This window comes from Cyrtonyx montezumae, unplaced genomic scaffold (genome assembly GCF_038088225.1).
Source record: "Cyrtonyx montezumae isolate F1298 unplaced genomic scaffold, pur_monq_1.0 scaffold_51, whole genome shotgun sequence".
In the NCBI taxonomy this organism is placed as follows: Eukaryota; Metazoa; Chordata; class Aves; order Galliformes; family Odontophoridae; genus Cyrtonyx; species Cyrtonyx montezumae.
The window spans coordinates 1065341-1081312 of record NW_027072058.1 but is presented as its reverse complement, the minus strand read 5'-3'; the positions used below and the strand labels follow the sequence as shown (position 1 = coordinate 1081312).

At 43.3% G+C, this 15972-nt stretch overlaps 1 protein-coding gene across 1 annotated transcript in view; it reads right to left on the bottom strand.

The window, feature by feature from the left end:
- Positions 1-422: 422 nt before the first annotated feature.
- CPAMD8 (C3 and PZP like alpha-2-macroglobulin domain containing 8) overlaps positions 423-15972 on the bottom strand; it is a 39288-nt gene continuing 23738 nt past the window's right edge. Inside the window, exons 28-43 of the mRNA XM_065748677.1 lie at positions 15651-15807; positions 15300-15374; positions 14051-14216; positions 13378-13464; positions 12877-13013; positions 12389-12544; positions 11958-12020; positions 11355-11593; positions 10601-10688; positions 7424-7498; positions 6627-6732; positions 6417-6527; positions 5619-5831; positions 5087-5161; positions 1674-1842; positions 423-1393 (exon numbers count right to left, since the gene is read on the bottom strand). Coding sequence (XP_065604749.1) covers position 1393; positions 1674-1842; positions 5087-5161; positions 5619-5831; positions 6417-6527; positions 6627-6732; positions 7424-7498; positions 10601-10688; positions 11355-11593; positions 11958-12020; positions 12389-12544; positions 12877-13013; positions 13378-13464; positions 14051-14216; positions 15300-15374; positions 15651-15807 — 1918 coding nt within the window. The 3' untranslated portion in view covers positions 423-1392. The remainder of the gene's footprint in view (positions 1394-1673; positions 1843-5086; positions 5162-5618; positions 5832-6416; positions 6528-6626; positions 6733-7423; positions 7499-10600; positions 10689-11354; positions 11594-11957; positions 12021-12388; positions 12545-12876; positions 13014-13377; positions 13465-14050; positions 14217-15299; positions 15375-15650; positions 15808-15972) is intronic.

Here is a 15972-nt window from a genome sequence, read left to right as displayed (position 1 = left end):
TCAGGCAGCTGAGCTCCCCCGGGCTGGCCCTGCCTTCCCACATGGTGCTCCATCACTGCTTCAGGCCCTCACTCAGCACTTCTGCTCCAACTACACACACCCAACTTCTGGGATATCTCCTGTTTTGCCCACGTACAGACAGTTCTCTGGAATAAAACTGCCTTTATTCTGGAATGGCATGTCTATATTGGGATATATTCTTGTCAGTGTTGCTGTTTAAGCCCCCAAAATGAATGGGGTTGAGCTTTTTCCTGTTTCCATTCACCACAAAACTCTCAAAAGGAGTTCCCACCCCACTCTGGGTCCTCTTAACAATAGAAGTGGGAAGATGGAATATTAACAGTATTTTGCAACAGGCAATTGAATTAAGCTCTTCCAAAGAGAACAATGCTGCTCCAGGCAGGAAGGGAAAACAAAAAAAAAATAATGCACTTTTGGAAACAAAGCTTTTAGTTTTACCATATTGCTGGGACAGGTCAGGCTAAGGGAGTGCAGCCACTGTGCCACCAGCAGCCCCAGGGCCTATAAATAGGTCACCATATCCAGAAAAGGCATTGTATGGAGGTCCTGGGGGGAGCAGAATTACAGTGATTGGTGAAGTCAGGCAAGCATTTAAAAGAACTGTGCCTCAGGTCAGCTTTATTTTCATGCCAGGGTTACAAAGAGGAAAGGGGCTGCAGAGCTGAGAAGGCTGCAAGCAGCCCTCAGCAGCACATAGTGCAAAATGAAGAGGGCTCATCCACCAGATGCTGTCATGGCTGGCAAACTCCCCACCCGAAGCTTTTCAGCCCTGGATTTCAGTTTTCTCTTGTAAAACCGCCCAACAGCATGGAGATAATAGTGCAGTTTTTCTTCTTGCAGGACATAATTGTGGGTGCAGTAGATTTATAGGCTAGAGAAGATGATTAGCCTCTTGCTATGTCATAACTAGCAAAACACACTGATTTTTATTATTATAATTTGAGAGAAAACTCCTCAGCCATCTTTCCTCAAACAGCAGTTTAGCTAAGCACAAGGCTTGGACTTAGCTTCTAAATGTAGCTAGGAAATGGCAGTTGCAGTATCCTGATAAAAGAGAAAACACTTGAAAATGGCCTATAAGGTTTGAATTCCAACCCCTATTTTTCTCACCTAGAGGGCACAGCACATTGGCCTTCCATCCTTGGAAGCATTCCTAAGAGGTTGCACAAAAGGCAGAAAAATTGACAGAAGAATAATGCTGAGTGTCCCCCTTTGTGCTCCAGATCTCCCCGTGGGGCAGAAAAGCCTACAGTTCTGAGGGCATCAGGAAGTAGTCATCATTCAGTTTCTGTTCTGCAGCAGGTCATCTGTTGGAACAAACTCATACAGGAGTTGATTCTGAGCCTCTTCTCTTGATTTAAATTATATATTTCTGTTGAAAAGATAAAAAAAAAAAAAGTCACTTTCCCATTCTCTAAGTTTGTGAATTATTCCCGAGGCTGGGCAGCAAAAAGCTTAAAGCTCCTCAGAATGGAGACACCCAGGTATGAAGACTCGCATGCTGCCCCAGAGAGATCTTTTTCCTGGTGACTATTTGCTAAAGAGGCTCATGAGCCACCTGCAAGAATGCCCATTTTGGGGGACCGAACACATCTGATCCAACACATGGATGTGCTACAATTCTCAGATGGGATTGACAGTCCCCAGCTCACCATTCTACGGTGGTCACCACTTCCTGAATCTTGTCTGCTTCTCTTACTGAGCTTGCTGTTGTCAGTTCTGCCACAATCTCAAAAACATCAGCTTCAGAGGCGTAGGGGTCTGGGTCATATTCATAGGAATAATACGACAGATCCAACTGCAGCGGAGGGCCTTCCTCGGCTGGAAAGGAAATCGTGGTTGCACTTTAGCCAAAGAAACTGCATTAAAAAGATCACATATTGTGGCACAGAAAAGGGGAATGATGTTAGAGGGAAGGAATGGCAATAAGAGAGACAGCTCACAAGCCATATGAGCATTGGAGGCTGCACATGTCAACAGAGCATTGCACGCGTGCTCACCTTTACATATAAAGTTTACCCAGTGAATGTGATGAAGAGATCAGCTGAAGGAGGGAGATTTGTTTCCAGATCAATAACAAAGGTTTTGGCACAACAGGCCTGGATCCCACAGTGAAAGCATTCACTCCTCATTTAGCCTAATCTAGCTGAGATGCATCTGCTAGAACTCTCAGCATTTAAGACAGAAATGGGCATATCCAACCAAGAAGAGCTGTACCTCAGTGGTGGGCAATCACCCACAGTCCAGAGGTAAGGCTGCAAGATATAATTTCAAGGACTATCAATAGATCCTTGTTTTCTAAGCTGTGCCTCGAGCCAGTTCAGCTTTTTGTCTCACCAGTTTGCTTTCTACACACACTGCTTTGGTTTGGATTAGAGCAATCACTGAAACACAGATTTTTGCAAGAGGAAATGTTGCCCTCATAAAAATTCACTTTATTTAAGGAGAACACTTGTCAAAGCCTTTGAAAACATTTGTTCTCTAGAAATAAAATATTTGAAAGCTTTCCTGTTGCCTCCCACACCCTCCCAGCAACAGGGACAGCTCTAGGCAAGGGAACACTTGCCTGCAAGCAGAGTCAGTCTGTGTTCACTTCTTGGCCTTCTCTGAGTGAGACCGTGCCAGATCATGAGGCTGCTCCATGCTCCATGAATGGATGATTGCTGTCCACCAGGGACAGAATTAACATCACAGACCTCACTTTTCTTAGGAATGCAGTGTTGGAGTCAAAGCAAAGATGAAAGGCCGACATTTCCTGTTGCATACAGATCGCTGTCCCATCTCCAAGTGTTTGTGCCTAAGCCAACTGTTTGCTGAGCACTGATGGGGTGAAAGGAAAAGTGGCCCAATGCCAGTTCCACCAGTCCTCACAGAGCAGCACTGCTGTGAACTCTGCGCCTGCCAGGGAGTGTTGCATGGATGACTCCACCTGGAAACAGAGCTCACCCTGTCATTCCCATTGGAAGCCAGCGATGGGCGATGGCATTTTCTTAGATAATAATGATGACACCGAATTAAAGAATCATAATACCACCAAGAATTTGACTGCAGCTCCTGGACCTTCTGGCTGCTGGAACGGAGCTGTACAAATCATACAGCTCCAGCTGTGCTATGGGGGGTGGTCAGAAAGTACAAAGCTGAGGGAATGCCTGCTCAGGAAAGCACAGAGCACAGCAGCACCCAAACCGAGTGCTGCTGCTAATAATCCACTCAGCAACCAACATCCTGCTTCAAGAGCTTTCTGTTCAACCAAAACGCCTGGGACAGGCTGTGAAAGCATTCCAGCAGAGCTGCAATACTTATATGCAGGGGTGGGTCCATACTACTCATGAAAAAACCTGTTTCATCTCTGAGTCTCAGCAGATCACCTGTGAGAAACAGCTGAGGAAGAGAATTCAGCCCTGAGTGCCTCCAGCTGGCTTTCATTACAGCTGGGGCTTGTCAAACTTCCCTCTATATCAAGAGGACATTCATATACTATTCACCATAACAGCATAACTCTCAAGCTGTAGTTTATTCTAGCAAACACAGTGGCATGTATGGAACTAAACTACAAGTCTGTCTGACGAAGAGAGCCCAAATACATTACAAAGTTCCCACTGTTTGCTGGAAGGATTGTTTCCACTGCTGAGTTAACATAGGCAAGAGCTGACAATGGAAGCAACAGTCAGACCAAGCTGAGCCTGCACAAATCACATGGCAAATGCAGAAACACATCAGACAATAAAACCACCACGAGGTTCTGCAAGAAAATGGCGTTTCCTGCAGATTAACACACTGAAGCAGCTTCATCAACCTGCCCTGACCTTGATCTGGCTCCTGGAGCTTTGCATCCCTTAGGAAATCACAGATTTATATACAGCTCATCAGAACATTCACTAGAAACCCAGAGCACCTGAGTCGACTTAAACCAATCACATGCTTCAGTGCTAACAAACCAGTGAGTCCAAAGGAGACCCACACATAAGGAGGGATTCATTCATTTGTTAAACTTTGATTCATGTACCCTGTGGTTGACCTGAGAGGAGCACAGAGGATTAATGAAAGTCGCATGCTGGGCGCTTTTCCTGATACAGGATTTAGTCTTTTATTTCTGAATGCTCACTCTGCCATGGCTGCTCAGACAGCTCATTTCAGATGAGCATCTGCCTTCCAAGAGAGCTCTTCAGCACTTACATACCCTAGAATGCTGCAAGCTCATAACATTTGTGCTTTGATAAGCACATCCCTATGGCACACACGTGGTTATTAATCTAAAGTGTATGAAAATGCCACACACACAAGATCTAAATTGCCACTTCTGATCCTAGTGGGAGCCCACTAAACCCACATTGCTTTTGTCTGTTCAAAACAGAAACCAGAGGTTTATGCTTCATAGGTATTTCAATGCAGATTACTTCAGAAACACTGCTCTGAAAGAGGCATTCACTTCAGTTACTCTAGCAGATAGCACTCTGATACACATCAAGTCCAGTAAAAAGGGAAGGAAAATAGGAGAGGTACTAAAACACTAAGACTGTATGGCCTACAGAAATAGGTCATGATGGAACATTCACTGTGCACTTACACCTTAAAAAAATACCCAGCAACTTCTGCAGAGTGGAGGATGGGCAAAGGACAGGACAATACCTCTCATGCTGAACATATGGTGGTCTGAACTGTGGTGCACAAGGACACGGAGGAAGGACACGCACAGGGGAAGGCATGGAGACCTCTCATGATGAATTAACTTTTACAGATCCGTTGCAGGGAGTTAGAGGCCAGAAGAAAATTAATGAGTGGAAAGAAGCCAGGAAAAATCTAGTCCAGTTTATTTACTAGAAACAGCACGAAACAAGCTATTCTATTGACCCTCCACTGCTTCTTGGTGAGATTTATTGTGAGCCATGAGCAAGTTTGACACCAGTCTTGGAAAAAAAAAAAAGTATGAATATAAGCACCAAATAAAATGAGCAGCCAAATTCCTGGTTACTTCATGACCTTAAAGTTTTTGCTCACTAAGGCCCTTTATTCCAAACAACTCTGAAAGAAGCAGGACTGCCACACAAAGTGATGCAAATATTACCTGCTGGAGTTTGTTGAACACTGGGTTGCTCAGCTGAATGGGAGTTTGTCTCCCTTTCTTCTGGCAAATTCTTGGCTGTAAATATACAAGAAAAATGAACAAATTGGACATGACATTTGTTACCACATCTCTAGAAAACATTTGCATTCACAGAGATGGTACATTTAGCTCAGCTATGTTGCACTGCACATCTCAGAAGCCCATGCAGAGTCTCCAAACTACACTACATTACATTAATAGTGCTTCTACCTTGGATTATTCACTTCAGGCAAACAAAACCACTGACTTTCTTGGAAGTTTGTCAAGACTAGTAAAATACATATTTGTGATATCAGAAAATCCAGTGCTGAGCTAGCAGGCAGGCAGCTGCTTGTACAGTTTAGTCTCCTATAGAAAAAGCAGCAAAATATTATGTAGGAGGGTTTGAATTCTCCTCGTTTTCCTACTACACATCTGTAGTTATCATTTGGTTCCACCTGTAATGTTCCCCAGCTAGACTGTAACAGAAAAGACCCAACTGAATGAAACCTACAGTTAGAGCACTGAGACATGGGGATCTGTTCTATCCTTGTATTATTCCTGCACGATGCCACTTCCATTTGGCAATGATTCTGGTAGATCTGTCCATCTGATCCACACACGGGATCCCCATCATAGCCACAGTCTCTTGAACACATGCACTGCTCAAAATACTCATCCTCTAAGCATCCAAAAATGTTGTTGCATGGCCCAGAGTGAGAAAAGCCTGAAAAGTAAACAGAAAACATCCAAAGCAACATTACTGTATAGTATAGGGCAGGGAAAGATGAGGCAACAGTTTTTGCCTTACTTCTCCTATCGAAATTTTCACACTGAATTTCAGGTAAAGGATAGTACAACTCCCCCAGTTTAAATAACATACAGGATAGGAAAGAGATTATTGTTTCTGAGACAAGTTAATCCTGTCACCGTTCAATGTATTTATTTGATCTTCTTTCAGTCAATCAAGCTACTCTACTGCAAGGTATTTCATAAAAAAAAACTAAACTCCATTTGAAAGAGTTTTATGTTTATTAAAACAGCTCACTTTCCTCAGGTATGCCCACACTGACACGCTATATCTTGCCTCTGAATCAAATAAGAGCAGTCACTCTTGTGACTGGAGAGCAGAATACATTGCTCTTTTTGGCTGTCATAAGTTCACTGCTGCTCTCATACAGACATTTGTCAACCTTCTATCAACACAAACTGAAATAGAACATTTTTCTAAATATCACTGAGTTCTGAACTCCCAGACAGTGTGCTTGCAGGCTCCACTTCCCAAAATCTGCTTGTTTTTTGCACAACTTACCAACCCACTGGCTAGCTGAGCTCTCCACCTCGTTGCACGTCGGCCCATCACAGAGCTCCCGAGCCAAGGGGCTGTTCTCACTCACATTGTAGAAACGAGTTGCTTCAAAAGCTGCAGGTCAGCAAGAAAGAGAAGTCACAGTGGAGTCTTATTGTTAGAGCCCTAATGCTGGCAAAAAAAAATAAAAATCAAAGGAAAGCAAACACATACCTGGCTCATAGTAATCATACACTTTGATAGGAACAGGAGCAGTTTTCCCAACTATATACTCTCTGAAAGCTTGAAACTTTACACAGGTCATGCACTGGCTAGGAATCTGTATGAAATGATGCAAAATACTCACTGTAACAAAAACTACACTGCAAGCAAAGAGAGATGAACAAGTGCAGCATATGAGCCCCTAATGCAAAAGGGTGAGAATGAAGGCTCCTCCAATAGCAGATACAATAACGAACAAACGCCCAACAGAATGAATTAAAACAAATGATACTTTGTCAGCCTTTAAATTAGAGCACATACTTGCCAAACCACCTCAGAAAATGAAACCTGAATCTCCTTTGCACTCCGTGGTTTATCCATCAGCACTCCTGTCCTCAGTCAGCCAGCTAATGCACCTAGCCAACAGCTTACTGCTGATAACCAAGATGGGAGAAATCTCATTTCTCACTTTCTAGTATGTGCAGTGAAGTCTGAATTGGACTTCATTTTGGCAATGCCAGGTGTATCTGGAGGTCACATTATTTTTTAGGTAAGAACTAAGTGACACCTGCCCAGAGAGCCTATATGAGCTGAAGATAATCACCTGCCCCCTACATGCCTGGGTTTCCAACCAAAACCACAGCACCTGCCCACCTCAAGAGAGGCTCAGGCAACTCACCAGTTACAGCTGCATCCCAATTCTCATCTGCAGATGGCCACCAGCAGCAGTATGCTGCATCCACGTCCAGCCACCTGGCCATCTGCCTTTCATTGAAAAGTGGCATAATTATAAGAAACAATTTCATTACCTCATCAAAATAAAACAGGACTTTTCTTCCATCTACTTCATATCTTTTTAATCCAATTTGCTTGTTCATCAGTAACTGGGAAAAAACAAACAGGTTTAGTTTCATTTTATCTTACAGGAAAGAGTCTGAAATTAGAAAGAAGAAAGATTTCACACTGCTTAGAAAACGTTTATTGGGTGCTAAAACCGAAGGATTTCTTTGACTGGAGAAAGACAATTCAAGAGGAGAAATGCAAAGAAGAGTGAAGTTGCTCTCAGACAAATAAAGAAAAACCTGTCCACATTTTTTTTTCCTCTGATCTGATGAGGAATGCTTGCAAGGTGCACAGTGCTGTGTTCTTCCTGATCCCTGTGGAGAGGGCAGCATTTATCTCCCTCAGACCATGCTTGATACATCATCCATAATCTAACTGAACAGTTTCCAGATTTTTTTTCAGTACCAGGGCTAAAGCAAGACCTCAGAGACCTCGAAACGCTCAATAGAAACTCTTATTTACACTCTTCCAAACCGCCAAGGAATTCTGCTGCTGGATCACACTGCTTATTAAAGGCTCCCTTCTCCCATCAGCTAAAAAATCCAAAACATTCTTCTGCCAGGAAAATTAATCCTTACATTTGAGAAGAGCAGCCATTTGAAAAAGCCCTAGGCATCCTCCCTTTGACAAATGGGGTCAGGCCAGGCCCCTGCTACCCATCTTCCCTCCCTCTGAAGCTCAGGGATTTGCAGTATGTGTTGTGCCACAGAATACACTATGCTTTTTTTGTTGTTGTTACTTACTGAGACGACCTGCATATCTAAGGAGTATCAGAACAAGATCTAAGAGCATATTGGAAAAATAATACCTTGATACTATAATGCCTGTCCTGCTCAAGGTAATTGATTAATTCATCCCTGTTTTGATATGCTGTACTCAGAAGAAACCTACCATGTGAGAAATTTTTAAGTCAAAAAACTGTGGAAGATGACTGCAAGGGGAAAAGGACCCAAGTTTAAATCCAGGTTTGGGGAGTGGAGGGCTGGAATTTAGATACTATATTTAGTGACATAGGGTGATAGTGACTTATCTCAAAATAACAGTACAAACACAATGAACTACGAAAAACAGTACAAAACACGATGAACTTCTGGATCCTAGAATGAAAACACTGCAGAAGAGAAAACAATTATTATTATTTATTAGAAAGAACAACACAAAGCAAAAAGTACTTCCACCAAAATCTGCCTGAGCCTGCTACCAACAGCTTCAGCTGTGAACGTCTTCAGCATAGCACTTCTCATTGTAAAACCCTGCACACAGCTTCCTGCTATTACAGTAACGAGCACAGGAACACGTGTTTTGGTCCCACACAATATGGAAAGGGCCAATTTAATTTGTCCTTATGATTGCAGGGGCCTGGTGGTGGCTGCAGACAGTCCTTTATGAGGGCTCGGAGGGGCTGGCGCCACTGGGAAACGTGCAGCTCAGCTAAAGTTGCATTTTTCTGGTGAAGCTTGATATATACCAGCCCGTGGTGACCTCCTGACCCTGTCGACACCCAGCATTATTAGAAGGATTTGTGGCTGCACAGCCAGGGGGGCTGCCATCAACGTGCAACAGAGCATTCATTAACCATCGCTGCCCTGGAGCTGCACGTGGGCCTGCTCTGTGAACACTGCTCCCTTGTGAGGGCAAACAGCAAACAAGGAAATCTGATTTACAGCCCTGGCCCTCCTGGCTAGGAGCAGAGGGAACAGCTGGGGCAACAAAGGAAAAAATGCAGCAACAGGAATGACCAGGCTTGCCACTGCTGAAGGTGTGTCCAAAGTACAAGAGTGGTACCACGGCTTCACAGAAGCATGACTGGGATACATATTCGTCAGGCATAAATAAATTGCACGGGTTGTATCTTCATTCCCTACCTATATCACTCAGATTCATCCCTACCTTTCAGGTGCAAAGGATGTCTGCAGAAAGGAGGATGTATCTCAGCTTTTCAAAGGGAACACTCCCCCTTGAAGATCCAACGTAATTCCCAATTCAGCAAGATTTCCTGCTGCCCGAAGGAAGTAACTCACTTCTGGATGGGGAGGTAGACTGTGCAATAGCATCCCAAGTGCAAAACCAAACCACCTGTTACCTGAGAACCCAGCAGATAGCATTACACTGGGACTCCTGTTCCTCTACCCATAAAGATTAAGATGGGGAAGCACAACCAACTCATCTGCTTAGTGCTAGAGAGCCTGCTCATGGTTCAAGTGCTGGGGAGCTCATTCAGCTGCAAGGAAGTAACTCTTCTGCAGCAGCAGAACAGCCCTGAAGAGAAATATATTGGTCTCATTTTCTCCAAGAAGATGCAACGGTGTTTATAACAAACCAGTCAAATCAAGTGACAGTCTAGAGAACACAATGCAGTGTGCACTCTTCTTCTGAACTAGGACGACAAAATAAACTGCCTGGTCTTCACTATCATTCCCATCTCCTCTCACGTAGTGAAGATAGTTGTTTCAAAGACTTCTTCAATAAAGTAGTTTTTAACTCATTATCAGTTACCAAAGATACAGTTTAGTTTCTGTCTATATCTCTTCAGTTATTCACTCCTCAGAATCCATCAGTCTTTAAAAAATTTGCAGCATAAAAAACAAGTGAATACACCTTAATGCCTCAATAAAGCATAAAGCAAAGCTAAAGATTACAGTACATCTCCCCTAGAGGGCTGGCTGGGTAAGAGGCACATTCTGTCCACCTCAGTTTGGATTGCAATAAACATGATGTTCTCCCAGAAGGGAAAAAAAAAGGCAAAAAATTCCAAGACACAGAGCCTCCAAAGAAATGGAATCCAGATGTTGGAGATAACACAGCCCACTAAGAAGCCATAAACAGCTCCTGTTAGAGCACATTTTCACTTCAGCATTTCCAAATGGATCTCATTTAATTACAGTGTGCTGTGCTTAGTAATAAGCCTTCATTTGTCTACGTTCAGTAAATTTGTTAATCTTGCTTAGAACTTCTGTTTACTCATTTCAGATAAATATTTTTGACATGTGAGATCTCCTGCTCTCAATTTTAATTGCATCTTTTCAAGCCAGCACTCTAACAGACAACAGCATTTACTTGCTATTGCTCTCCAAAGGGAATCCCTACCAGCTTGAGAGCCAGGTCCCAGCTCAGGGCTGTGCCTTGCACTCATTACATCTTACCTGCTCTAGGCTCTCGATATCTGCACGAAACCCTGAGAACAATGGCACTTCCAACACAGCCATGTTAGAGGATCCCGAGTGCAGCCACCTTCCCACATGAACAAAAAAGAAAGAACGGAAATAAGCTCAGGATCCAAGATAACAGACACGGACAACTCAGGATGCAGCACAACTGAAAGAAGCTTCGGAGAAAGCAGCAATACAACGTTTTCTCTGCAAGCAAACAATCTCCTTGGACTGGGCTTCCTCTCAAATTTCTGTCTTTGCAGCAGCAATTCCCAGGGCAGAAGTAATAACAACAGGAAGGTTGTGTTGATGCAGGGCAGCCTCCTTAGTTACAAGGATCTCTAAGGGATTGACTGAATTGTAAGGGTACCTCCCCAGTACCAATTGCAATGCTTGGGCAAAGAGGAACTCAGGCTGAGAAAGTGGTGCTGTTACATCCATCAAAAAGCTCAGCAAACTTCTGGGAGATGAGTTTGAGTTGCTGACCAGTGGTTATTGTTACAAAAGAGATGAAAAATTCAACTAGGCTAAAAAAAAAAAAGTCAAAATGACATGAACAGTGCAACAATAAGGTAGTGTTTTTCTTGTATTGACAAATATATCAGTACAACTGCCTTAGAATTTTAGGCAGCAGAGAGTTCTCACTAGTGGAAAAGCCTGTGATGGAAGGAGCAATAGATGTGCTAATCAAAACACTGCATTGCCTCTGAGAAACAAGCAGGACAGGATGGAGAGTGGCATTTCCTACCTAGTGCACGTCTCCAGTATCACTTTGTACTCCTGATGGTCCCGATCTGAAGCTGGGTCATCATCATCCACCAGCACTCTCTCTCTGTGAAAGGTTTCAGAGCGATTCTCATCTGGGGAGAGAGACCGCAGGAGAACTGGAGCTTGAAGATGCTGCTCTGACTTCGGCTCCTTCAGGTTAACCAGAAGCTGGAAAGCTGGTTTGGCAATAGGATCAGGCACGTTGTAAGTGACATCAATCTGTGGCAGAAAGGGGAAAGAAAAAGACTAAAATTGTTAACTATACTCCAATATTTTCTGTATCGTCTGCAAACATTCTCCAAAGACCAGCATAAGCACTAGACCTCTTTGGAGAGAGATAATGGCACGCACAGAAGCTTTAGCACTCAGTTATATATAGATAAAGCTGTACCAAAACAAATTCACCCCAGTACAATCACATGTAATTCTACAGATTAAAGCAGCACCATGTTAGATAGCTACTTAGAGGAATTCAAAGTGCACCTCCTTCCTCACAGCAATCTGGGATGAAAATATTAGCAATCAGCTGTCAGCTTAGAGATCACCTGCTCACATACTTGATCCAGCCCCGAGGTAACTTTACCTGCATCAGACAGCAGCCTTCACCTTTGGCACTCACGAACAGCCCCGTTGGAATACTGGGGATCTGTGGGAATCCATAGTTAAGACATAGACAAGGTGTGACATTCACAATATAAATACCAGTTTTAGCTTTATTCTGTGCAAGAGATCTTTCCAGTTATAAAGGACTCTGAGCAACTGAAATGAATAGGGCTTATTCTTTCCAGTCACCTGCACATAACAAGGATGGAAGCAAGCAGCAGCACAAGACAAGTATTGGTTGTGGTTAAAAACACCTTTGGTTGCTGCCTCCTTCACATCAAAACCCAGTCATGAAATCCCAAGAAGTCCCACAATTTCAGTGTTTAATTCACTTTTTACCATTACTGAACTTCACTGATTTGTCATTCAGATTCCAGTTCAGATAGACCACATTAACACAAAACCACTTACCACTGCAGTCTGGAGGACTTTTTTATTCTTTTTATTAAGCTCAAACGTCTCCTGGTAGTCTAAATTAGTAGAAGCCAAGGAAATGGTAAGGTTGACTCCTCCAACATAAGAAAGGATAGCATACTCAGCCAGAGCCTGCAAGGCTACACATGTGTCCTAGGGATCAGAAGAGGGAGAGAACAGTGAAGAATAGAGGGTATACTAAACTTACAAGCACTGTCATCAGCTTTTGGTAGCAGATCTCCCTTATTTATTTTGCAGTGTGAACTAATCTCAGTTTTTGTTCACTTTCAGTGTAAGGACAAAGTCTAGATCCCTTTCAAGTTATTAGTACCAGAAGGAAGCAGTCAAGAGCAACAGAAGCTCTTCTTAACAGGACACAGCTTCTAGGCTCTAGATGGAGATTCTACATTAACTACATCTAAATCAATCAATTTCTGCTGTCAACTGTGTACACACCAAAGTTACCTTTTTCCAAGGCAGCCCACCTGAGTAGAAGAGAATCCTCCGAGTGCATTCCTCTGCTGGGAAAGCCATTTTACCACAGGGAGTGCAGAAGCCACATCTCCTAGGAGTGTGTATGTCAGAAGGGCATAAGATGTCATTTCCACTTCTGCAGAAACTACTGAAAGAGAGATGGGGGGGAAGGGAAAATAAATCAAACTACCATCTAGGAAAGAGAATCAAGCTCATCAGTAGTTAAAGCCTGGGAAATAAGTGCTGCAATGACAGTGACTGCCAAAAAAAGCTAGATACAAAAACATCATGTCAATTTGAAAATACAAACAACAGACTGCCTGACAGGTTCAGAACATCTTGGTAAAACAGGATTTCTCTGGGGACCAAAGTATTCATGTCTCAAGAAATGCCAATAGATTTTGTGAGGGCATAGAGATGTGGGAAAATTTGAAGTGTATTAAGAAAACTATGCCATCAGTGGCCTTCTACTGCAGCACATTCCCTTATTTTTTCTTTTGCCATACAGGTACCTGATTGAGAGAGACCATCATTAAATCCCATGAAGGTATCTTCATCAGTTACAAGGCTTCCTGTCAAGCTCCAGTGTGTAAAGCCATCTAGAAAAACAGGACAGTGGAATGTGTGATATTACAGGAGGACTGCAGCTCAGACACTGTATATGGGAAGAACCAAACATCACTACTGCACCAATCCAGCAGATTGATGCCCTGAACTAAACTGTCCCTCTGTTTAGAGGAGCATTCCCTCAGCCTTTTGCAATTATAACTCTGCTCCTTTTGCAATTATAAAGATGCTCTTTTTGCAATTATAAAGATGGCTCAATATGACAAATAAGATAATTTCTGAATATTAGATCAAAATACACCATTATGAAACATGATGTGTTACTAGACAAGCTCTGCCATACTGACTGGAAAGCTACCTGCAGAGCTTCCAATACACTTGCCCTCCTTCAGCATCAGCTGCAGGCACAGAAATAAAGAGCTCAGCCCTCTCCTGAAATGAACCCAAAAAACTCTTAACAACGTCAAACTGTGCTGCAAGGAGGACCTCACCTCACAGGCTCTATCCTCTCCAGTAGCTCAAACATGCATACCATTCAAGTTGCAAGGCCTGTTTGCTTATTCCTGTAACAGGGTTGCCAAGGTCAGAACTTGCCACGCTGGCCCAGGCGTGCAGTACCTTGTGTAATAGCCATGCTGTTCATCTTCCGCAGCGTCACAGCAGCAGAAGGACTGTGCAGCAGTGTCAGGGCATACGCAGTCAAGGCAGTGGTGTAAGGGTCTTCTGCCAAATGCAAGTTGGACTCTAAGAAGTGCTTTGCTTTGTCAACAGCTGATCTCTCCTCCTGTATTTAGGGGAAATAACCCACGCGTTACCAGCTTCTAGAGCTCTGTTAACCCCAGCAAGCAGCTAAGCACCACGCAGCAACTTGCTCACACCCCTGCAGTGGGATGGGGAGGAGTTGGAAAGGGATAAGTGAGCAAACCCCTGACAATACATGAGTTAAGATACTAACAGAATAATGGGTAAAGTAGAAGCTGCACACAAAAGTAAAGAAAAAGGAACTCATTCACTCCTAACCACCAGCAGAGCTGGAATCACTGCATTTCCCAGGTCTTTGCGCCCATCAGAAAAACAAGTAGGAAACACATTTTGCTCTGTGTAGGATGACACATGGCTTTTCATTTTTAAGAAAAGCTTCATCGTACATGGAAGAACAGGAGCAAATAGCACAGCACAAACCACCTAGACTAATACTGAGATGAGTTTATTCCCCTTAAAGCAGAAATAACGTGTCATGCTACTGCAAGGCAGTGGATGAACAGCAGAAGCGAGCCCTGCGCTGTACGTCTGATTGCGTTCCTGACACTCTGGTGCGTCTAGCAGGCGCCAGAGGATAATAAAGGCCAAGGTTCCCAGGGGTCTCAGCAGCCAACAAACATGTTTTATTAACTCCCTCAATGACCTCACCATGTAGGAACGTAGCTCTGATAATTTATAGAAACAATTTAATTGGACTTGATGTAATTTGGTTTCCTTTGATTTCCCTGTGGCACTAACCTTCCCCTCCTCATTTCCTAGCTAAGATCATTAGCAACACTTGCAAATCTCCTCTAGGAAAACCATTAGACCTACATAAGCTGCACTTGCAGCAAATAAAAGCGCTGGGGCTGTCCTGTGCACAGCAGCCCAGGGAGAGCATCGCATCACTTAGAGGGGGACAGTGCTGACAGGGAGGCAGAAAGTTACTCTGTGGGCACTTCAGGACTTTTATTTTTGCTTCCCCCCCAATCATGGCTTTTCAAACAGCCTCAGTTACCTGAAAGCTCTCATTATAATAAGTAGAGAACCTCAGAAAATAACAAAAATCGAACTAAAGAAAACAGTGAGAATTTTTACAACAAGAGCTGTTGTAAGTTTCTGTTACCTCAGAAGTTACACCTGTCTCCAAAAGAGATGCGACCACGTAAGCTGTCAGGGAGATCTTACCATGGATTCCACCCTGGGGAGCAAAAAACACAAAATCACCAGAAAAAAAAACACACTAGAGAAGGATGCAAAATAAGTGAGTGTGAAATTCAGGAGCCCAACCCAACATTTTAGCTTCCTTTCACAGCAATAGTCCGGGGGCACACTGAAACTGTCCTGATCCTCCCTAAGCTACCTCAGCCATTCCAGTCCACTGTTCATTCCAGACGTAATGAAACTCCATCCATTCCTGCTTTGGGAACACCTTTAAAAACACACTTTCTGGATATTATGCCTGTGTAGTCTTTACCTGAATGTCCTTATTTAGTATCCTGCCCATAGCAGGAAAAGAGCCATCTTCCTTCTGGTGCTGGACAATCCAGTCCTTTGCAGCTGTCAGTTCTTTTGGGTCAATGAAAATAAAGCCCCGAGACTGCGCAAAGGACTTCAGCACAAACGCTGTCAGCCTGCAAATACAAATCACCATCTCTATTGATCAAACCAATTCAGTCACGTGTCAGTAAAGGGAAAACAAACAAACCACAAACTATGAATAACTTGTGAGGAAAATGCTAAACAACGTTTAAAAAAAATTGGTGGTACATGAAGGCTCTGAAACTGCTGTACCTCCT